The sequence below is a fragment of the Neofelis nebulosa genome, chromosome 16 (genome assembly GCF_028018385.1).
Source record: "Neofelis nebulosa isolate mNeoNeb1 chromosome 16, mNeoNeb1.pri, whole genome shotgun sequence".
Classification (NCBI taxonomy): domain Eukaryota; kingdom Metazoa; phylum Chordata; class Mammalia; order Carnivora; family Felidae; genus Neofelis; species Neofelis nebulosa.
The window spans coordinates 15819611-15828547 of record NC_080797.1 but is presented as its reverse complement, the minus strand read 5'-3'; the positions used below and the strand labels follow the sequence as shown (position 1 = coordinate 15828547).

Below are 8937 nucleotides of genomic sequence, written 5' to 3'. Positions count from 1 at the left end.
TTGGCAGGCCGCCCGTCGGCGCTGGTTGTAGGAGTCCGTGCGGTGCGCCTGTCCGGGATTCCCAGACTCCGGCAGACGGGAGAACCTCCAAGGCCGGTTGCTGTGTGGGGATTCCTCCCCAGGGTGTGTTTCAGTAGGGTTCGGGGGGCGGGGGAGGGCCCTGGTATCTGCCCCCCTGGTCCCTGGGCCTCACCGTGGAGGAGGCTCCGATGGCCTCTGTGGTGGTGACCTGGGCATCGCATCTTGCTGCAGCCGTCATAAGTCAGGCCTGCTGTTGACAGGTTTGTAGGTGAAGAAAATTTAAATCAGGACGTACTACCCACCGGACACCTCCACTCGGGCTGCCCGCGGGCACCCCCAACACGGGGTGGCTAAAATGGAATGCCGGTTTCCCTCCACCCGCCATCTCCCCCACGTGCAGTCAGCCAGCAAGGCCTCCGTACTCCCCTGGCACCCGTCACCGCCACAGCACCACAGCAGCTGCCCTGGTCCGGGCCACCACCCCCTCCTGCCCAGACACTGGCAGGCATCTCCCTGCACGGATCCCAGCCCACCCCTTCCTCAGGCCTACCCTCCTGCAGGGGGAACACCTTGTTTCTTTAAAAACCATCAGGTCAGGGGCGCTTGGGGGGGGGGGGGGGGCGCTCAGTCGGTTGGGCGCCAGGCCCCAGGCCCCGCCACGCCGCCCTCTGACCTGCCCCTGGCTCCTACCCACGCCACCCTCTGGTGCGGCCCCGGCCGGCCACCTGTTCTGCTGCCCCTCCCCAGCCATGGGCTCCGTCTCACATTCCTGCCTGCTTTCTTTCCGAGAACCTCACTATTTTACTGATCCACCTGCCCAGTCATTGTCTTTTGTGTGTCCCCAACCAGAATGAAAGGAGCCAGGAACAGGTCTGTCTCCTTCACTCTGTGTCTGCAGAACGGAGAACCGTGCCCGGCTCATAGAACGTGCTTCGTAGGTACGGAGAGAGGGAGAGAGGGAGACAGAGACAGAAACAGGGACAGAGAAGGGGGCTGCGCACTGAACTCAGGGGTCCCTCTCCCGCGTGCACCCACCCCCGTGAGCACAGGTAATGAGGGAGCCCCCTCTTGCGAGTGCTCTGGGGTCAGGGCGAGCAGGGCACCGGGGCCGAGAGCGCCTAGGAGAGGTGGAGTGGGGACACAGGCCTTCTGGAGGGAGTGGCCCCCTCTGCAATCCAGGCCTTCGGGACCGGTCCCCATCCTCCCTGTGAGGACACACGCGCACCAGGTGGGAGGAGCACCCAGCCCAGGAGCTGTGCTGGCAATAAAAGCGGATGCCGCGTGAGGGCTGGGCCCGGGTGGCAGGTGCGGTGACCAGGGCCGCTTTCCGAGACGCAGGTATGTGCACGGTCTTGTGTTCAAAGAGGCACAGGATAGGTGGGCCCGGCTGACCCTGGGACTTTGCTCTGCTCCTCAGCAGGAACGAGCCCGGAGGCTTTCCTGTCTGAAAAACCCATCATGGGACGCTCGGCTGTCCTCCTGGCCGTGGCCCTGGCCACCCTCCTGGCTCCGGGGACAGGGGCTCCCGTCGGCAGGAAGGTCTCCCGGAATAAGCTGTTGCTGGTGTCCTTTGACGGCTTCCGCTGGGACTACGACCAGGACGTACCCACCCCCAACCTGGACGCCATGGCACTCGACGGGGTGAAAGCACGCTACATGACCCCGGCCTTCGTCACCATGACCAGCCCCTGCCACTTCACCCTGGTCACTGGTGAGCGTTGGCCTCGGGTGGGGCCCGGGGCTGGGGAGGGGGCTGAGCAACCAGGGGGAACCAACAGAAGGCACCCAGTGTATGCACAGAGCCCCGTCCCCCCGGGGGGCCGCACAGGGACAAAGGGGACCCCCAGGAGGGGATGCTGTCACTGGGGAGACACAGCACGGCCGGTGACAACCGAGACAAGGCACAAAACTCCCCAGCCGTCTCGTTTTAAACAGTGACCCCCAACCAAGGTGGCGACCTGGGAGGGCTTCTGGAGGTGGTGAGTGTGGCTGGGTTTCAGACAGGCAGGCAGGAGAGATGAGCCTGAGGCTCCCTGCTCTCCCCCCCCCCCCCGAGGTCCCCTCGAACCCACCGTCGCCCTATTTAGGCTGGGAGTCTAGAATTCAGGTGTCAGCAGGGAGACTCAGGGGGCCCTTCCTGCCGCTCCCCGCTTCCTGCCCGTCGGTCCAGCCCCAGCCGCCCCTCCCGCCTGTGCCTCCCCTCATCTCTTGAGGATGCTTGCCCATAGACTCAGGGCCCACCCTGACCCAGACTGCCCTCATCTTGACCTCACTAGTCGCATCTGCAAAGACCCCATCCCCAAGCAAGGTGACACGCTGAGGCTCTGGGGGGACGTGACCTTGGAGGGGGGACCCCCTTCCTTACGGATGGTTCATCCTGGTGCCAGCATTCTGTGACCATGGCTCCCACTGCAAACCCCTGCACGTCACCTGAGTCCTCAGTAGATCGCGGACGGGGGTGCGGGGGAAGGGGGCACACTCTTCATCGTCCCTCATCTTGTGCCTTCTGAGCGCACGTGCGCGTGTGTCCCGTGCAGAAAGTGAACTTTAGAAAATACCTCGTGGATAGAGCTCCGCTGGGAGTTCATTTAAATTTCTGCCCGGGGTTCTGTGTTATGACCGGGCCGTGACTGATTAATTAGTTCCCTCCTGAGAGCCATCTGGGTCCCTCCCGGGCTTTGCTAAGACCCAGAGGCTACGAATGACGTCCCCGCACGGGTGGCGCTGCGCTGTGTGCACACTGAGCTGCAGGAAACGTCACCGGCACCGCGGATAGAACCCCTGGGTTGGGGAGGATGTGCCTGGGACCCCAAACCGGGGCTCCTGGGGGGGCGGCACGTGAGAAAGCCCGCCCACCTCCCACCTCCCCTCTGCTGCCTCCTCCCCACAGGCAAATACATCGAGAACCACGGCGTGGTTCACAACATGTACTACAACACCACCAGCAAGGTGAAGCTGCCCTACCACGCCACGCTGGGCGTCCAGATGTGGTGGGACAATGGCAGCTTACCCATCTGGATCACAGCCCAGAGGCAGGTAATGCCCCCACGGACGGTAGTCGGGAGAGAGGGGAAGGAAGGACCAGGCCCAGAAAGACCTTTCGAGACCCACGCTGGCCCGCTCCCCGCCCTGGAGTCCTGGGCTCCCAGCGTGGAGGGGCCTTGGGGGCGGTGGGTACCGCCCTGCCCAGTCCTCCCTGGAGCCCTGGGACCGAGCAGGGCTGCTCCGTCCTCCTGCCGGGGTGGGGAATACTGCACCCCTGGACCCCTGGCAGTGGCAGAGGGATCCCCACGGGAAAAATAATGTCACTCGACCAAAAGGCACATAACAATGAAACAGCCTGATGCCTTTCCCCTTCCCGACTCCTCTCAGGGCTGGGCGGCTAAGTTCCAGAGGGAGGAAGACAAAGTAAGAGGTGGGTTGTAGGGTTGAGCTCGGGGAGCTCACCATCCTGCAACGTCCTGGGAGCTTCCTGGCCCCACCACAGGCGTGGTTTCTAGTCAACAAGGCCCAACAGATGTTTTCAAGATGAGCCCAGGATGAACTTCGGAGCCCACACCCACCTTCTAGGCCGGGTGTCCACGCAGGTCGGAGTCCCTCCGCTCTGGAAGGAGCTACCCGGATGCCAGGCTCACTCACAGAAAGCAGGGGCTGAGAGCCTGGCCTCTCGCGGCGCTCGATCCAAACAGAAGGGCGCAGGGGGAGCGGACAACCGCGGGCACGCGGTTGGGGGGCCAGATGGATCTGCAAATAAAGCAGCCATCGATTTATGGAAAGGCGGATGGGTGGCCAGGTTGAAGGCTGCAAGGGCAGGCCAGAGGACACGGGGCAAGGACCTGGACAAGAATCCTGCGGGGAGGGGCCGGGCTCCAGGCCAGAAGGGGAGGGCCGTCCGGACAGCTCAGCCTCGGGGCAAGGGCCTAGGGCCGTAGTGATGAGGAGGACGCTGCGTATCTGGGGACATGTCTATATCCATTATCGCACTAGTGCTGAGTCCACGGGGCACCTGCTGTCTCCTCTATAAAACCGGTATCGGCCCCGGGAACATAAGATAAGAGTTGTAAAAGGGCTTCCCCCAAAGAAAGGCCCACGCCTACAGCAGGAGCAGGGCGGAGCGAGTGGGCCGAGGGGAGGGCAGGGGCGGGCGCAGGCAGGGGCCGAGCCCAAGGAGGCCCGTGGCTCCCACGCCACCTTCCCCGGCAGGGCTTAAAGACCGGCTCCTTCTTCTACCCTGGCGGGAACGTCACCTACCAAAACGTGGCCGTGACGCTGAGCCGGAAGGAAGGCGCTCTGCACAACTACGGAAACGAGGAGGAGTGGAAAGCCAACATCGACACGGTGATGACCTGGTTCACGGGGGAGGGCCTGGACCTGGTCACACTCTACTTCGGGGAGCCGGACTCCACGGGCCACAAGTACGGCCCCGAGTCCCAGCAGAGGAAGGACATGGTGATGCAGGTGGACAGGACCGTGGGCTACCTCCGGGACAGCATCAGGAGCAGCGGCCTGGAGGACAGCCTCAACCTGATCGTCACATCCGACCACGGCATGACCACCGTCCACAAGCAGGCCCAGGACCTGGTGGAGTTCCACAAGTTCCCCAACTTCACCTTCAAGGACATCGAGTTTGAGCTCCTGGACTACGGGCCGAACGGGATGCTGCTCCCCAAGGAGGGCAAGCTGGAGAAGGTGTACGAGGTCCTCAAGGACGCCCACCCCAAACTCCACGTCTTCAAGAAGGAGTCCTTCCCCTCGTCCCTCCACTACGCCAACAACTCCAGGATCACCCCCTTGCTCATGTTCAGCGACCCTGGCTACGTCATCCACGGGGTGAGCTGCCCGCAGAATCACGGCTGGGGACGGGCTCCCTCACTGGGCCGCCGGGCCTCCCTCTAGTTCCTTCTGTCGCCGGCCCCCAGTTTGAGGGGCGCGGGCCGCCACGGGGACACACCCATCACCACGCAGTGGGAGTGCGTCTGTCCACGTGCACGTGTGTGTACGTGCGTAAGATCCGTGTGTGTGCTTCGTACACGTTCCGGGTGCGTGCGTGGACGTACATGTACGTGCGTGTGCATGCGTGGAGGTCAAAGTGTGGGAAGGCCGGCCGGAGGGAGGGAGGGAGGGAGGGAGGGAGCATCAGCTGAGAGCCACGGGATGCTGGAGGGGAAGCCAGACGCAGGCCGGGAGGGGGAGTCAGGGAGGGGGCGCCGGTGTGCACAGGCGCCCCGGGCGGCCAGCGCCACCCCGCGTCCTTGGGGGCGGCGCCTCTGTCACGTGGTCTTTGCTGAGGCTCTCTCTTGGGCCGCGGATCCTTGGGGGCTCAGAATTCAGAGAACCTCCCCTGCCCCTACGTGTGAACGCCTTCCGGGGGTCCTCTGCCCACACAGGCATGCGGCTGGCAGAGAGGGCGGGGGGTGCACTTCGAGCCCCGCAAAGACTCAGGACCTTCCCTCCTCGGCAGAGACTGAGCGTGCAATTCAACAAGGGGGAACACGGCTTTCACAACAACGTCACGGACATGAAGACCATCTTCCGGGCCGTGGGCCCCAGCTTCAAGCGGGGCCTGGAGGTGGAGCCCTTCGAGAGCGTCCACGTGTACGAGCTCATGTGCAAGCTGCTGGGCATCGTGCCCGAGGCCAACGACGGGTCCCTCAGCGTCCTGCTGCCCACACTGCAGGAAACCGGCCACGGGCCCCTCAGCACCGTGCCGCCCACACTGCCGGAAACCGGCCACGGGCCCCTCAGCACCATGCCGCCCACACTGCCGGAAACCGGCCACGGGCCCCTCAGCACCGTGCCGCCCACGTCCCCCTCAGGTAAGGTGCTGCCGTCCGCCTACACCTGCTCTGCCCCCAGGCACCTGCAGACTGTGTGCGCGCGCGCCTGCCCTGCCCTGCCCAGCGATGGCCGTCAGCCGTGTGGGGCCGCCTTCTCCTTCCCCGCCCCAGACTCTGGAAACATCCAGAGTACCCGACACCACGCAGCGCACTTGGCACATCTTGGGAGCAGCACAGAAGGGGAGCAGCCTTGTTGGGGGCGGGGAGACGGAGGGCCAGAGAAGTAGGTGGTTTGCCCACAGGACAGGCCTCCCGGTGAAGCCCACCTCCGGGCCTCTGATGCCACATAACCTACTGTCCCACATGGCCACGGGAGGCCTCCTTCCCGGATCGGCCTCCCCCCAGCACACCCTTACCCCCCCCCCCACCCTGACCCAGCCCAGGGGCAGACAAGATCGTGGACCCCAGCAGGGGCCTGGCTGGAGGTGGGGAGGGGCTGCTCAGCAGGGGAGGGGCCGTGGTGAGAGATGAGGTCAGGGGGCTCATGGCCGGGGGGGGGGGGGGGGGGGGGGGTGCAGAGGGCACCCGGGCCCCCATGGGGGAGTGGGGGAAGTGTTATGCTCTGGCTTCCCTCACTCACTGGATGCTCCAAATTTCCTCAGGGTTTGCCCTCATGCCACGTGGCTGGTGCCCCTTGGTGATGGGACTCTCAGTGGCTACGATTCTTCTGGCCAAGGTCGCATAATGCCGCTCAAGGTCAGAGGCCCAGGAGGGGAAGGGAGGGGAGAGGAGGGGAGGCAAGAGGAGGGGAGGGGAGGGTGGGACCGTGCTCCCTGCTGCCCCAGCCCGATGCCCTCACCATTGACCTGGGCCCCCTCACCGGGCAGAGAGGACTCAGTCCTCAGGACCCTGCAAGCCCCTTCCAGCTGCCCTGCTCTAGGCCTGGAGCAGGTCTTTCCCAAGCAGACCACCCGTGACACTGGGACCCTCCCAGCCTCCTCCCCACCTGGCCGCCTGCAAGTCCGTGCTGTGCCCCGGGACAAGGGAGAACTCAGAAGCCCTGGGGTTTAGGTTTGCGGGGCAGGTCCTGGGACACACGGGAGCAGCCAGCCCAGAGGACTCAGCTTGCTGAGCGATAGCCCTAGGCCATTTTCTCCGCTCCAAAGGCAGTGCCCAAAGGATTTGCCACACGTGGCCGCCCTCCACTGTGACCTGAGTCCTCCTCACCAGGCTTGAGAGCAGGGGAAACCGAGGCACCCTCGGGCTCCCCCCCGCCTTCTGGGTCTGCAGGACCCCCCAGCCAGGCCTAGGAAAGTGCCCCCACAAGCCATCCCCTACCCCAACCCCGCCCCCACCTGCAGCCCGGAGTGCCCTCCGGGGTGGGGGTCAGCTGAGGGTCAGGAGTTCCCACGGGGGACCTTCTCAGTCACAGCCTGACATGAGTGTCCAGGCCACTATCTGCCCAGCCCATTTCCCACCAGTCCCTCCCTCCCTGCAGCCCTGCTTCCTCTTCTCCACCAGACCAGCCCTCCCTCCCGGCCAACAGGCACTTATTCTTCCAGGCCCGCCTCTTCCAGGAAGCCTCCAGAAGCTGCCCTCTCAATGCGTGAGTCCGCTGGACACGGATGGGCCTTTAATCCCAACTTGACCACAGACCTCAGTGTCCCCACAGCCCCAGCTCATCCTCAGTCGTTCTGGTGCTGGCAGTGGGGCCCCTGCCCAGGTCCGGGGCGGCGCAGGGTCCCCCTCCCCTCCCCTCTCCCCTTCTTCCCACAGGCCCCGCCCCACAAGCCGTGCCGTCTGCGGCCACGCGGGGGCGCGCGGGAGCCCCGCGCGGGAAGGTCCGGCGGCCCGGCTCCAGCTTCCACCCGGGGCGCAGGGCCGGTGGCGGGGACGCTGTGCCTGATCGAGTCCGCACCCCGGTCCCCGCCGGCTCCTGCTCCAGGGGGAATGAAGGACAGCCTAGCCGCTGCAGTCACAGTACCCACCGTGGCTACAGGCCTTTTGCTCCAAAGCCTGCTGGGTTTTCTTACAGCCCAACCAGTTGGCCCCAGCGTGTGATGCATTCCTGACAACTTAGGACGACTAACCACCCCCCACCCCCACCCCCGGGAACCCATCCGCTCTTCCTGAGGGACAGGCTCTGGTTGGCCTTGCCAAGGAGAGGTGGCACAAGGGGGTGGGGCTAGAAGGCTCTTTGTGAACTGACAGGGAACCACATCATTGCTCAGCCAAAAAAATAAAAGTAATTTAAAAAGGCGAAAACATTGCAAATAGGAGACCCCCCCACGGGTGGGGGAGGGGGGAGAGTGTGTGTACGTGTGTGCGCACGCATGCGGGCACGTCTGCACGTAAATAAACACCCTGGAGCACTCCCAGGAACAGGGGAGCACTGCCGGCTCCAGAGACGGGCCAGGAGCGGGAGGGGTGCGGTCCGCCACGCCGTCCCCTGCGCACTGCGCATACCAAAGCATTTCCGGACCATGCACTCAAAACCACTTTTTTTTTTTTTTTTTTTTTTAATTTTTTTTTTTTCAACGTTTTTTATTTATTTTTGGGACAGAGAGAGACAGAGCATGAATGGGGGAGGGGCAGAGAGAGGGAGACACAGAATCGGAAACAGGCTCCAGGCTCCGAGCCATCGGCCCAGAGCCTGACGCGGGGCTCGAACTCACGGACCGCGAGATCGTGACCTGGCTGAAGTCGGTCGCTTAACCGACTGCGCCACCCAGGCGCCCCTCAAAACCACTTTTAAAGAGCAGGGCTTTGGAGTGACAACTCCCACTCCAGTCTGTCCCCCACTCACAAGCTGTGACCTCGGGGCGCAGCCTCAGTGTCCTCATCGGAAAACGTGAGGGGACGAGGAGATGCGTACTTCCCTGAGATCTGCCCAGGAGAACGCTGGGAGGCAGGGGCCCCCCAGGTGAAGGCCGGGCCGCAGAGACTGCGTGTTACAAATCCAACTGTAACACTGTGAGACACGACTCGGCAGGAGGGGTTTGCGGGACCAGACGACCACTTGCCTGTGAGCCCCCCTCCCCTCCCTGGGCCTCATCTACCTGTGACTCAGTCCCCACCTTCACCTTCAGGGTCCATCCCAAACCACCCTCGGCAGCCGCCTCACCAGCTGGCCGGAGCC

General features: G+C 64.1%; 1 protein-coding gene across 2 annotated transcripts; it reads left to right on the top strand.

Moving 5' to 3' along the window:
* Positions 1-1241: 1241 nt before the first annotated feature.
* ENPP7 (ectonucleotide pyrophosphatase/phosphodiesterase 7) lies at positions 1242-8055 on the top strand. Of its 2 annotated transcripts, none has more exons than XM_058704345.1 (7): positions 1242-1359; positions 1439-1732; positions 2912-3057; positions 4225-4851; positions 5483-5837; positions 6461-6554; positions 7361-8055. In XM_058704345.1, the coding sequence occupies exons 1-6, from the start codon at positions 1296-1298 to the stop codon at positions 6541-6543; spliced, it is 1569 nt and encodes a 522-aa protein (XP_058560328.1). In that variant the 5' UTR covers positions 1242-1295; the 3' UTR covers positions 6544-6554; positions 7361-8055. The 2 variants fall into 2 exon arrangements, with proteins under 2 accessions (XP_058560328.1, XP_058560329.1); XM_058704346.1 differs by having other exon boundaries at positions 1243-1359; positions 1442-1732.
* Positions 8056-8937: the final 882 nt, after the last annotated feature.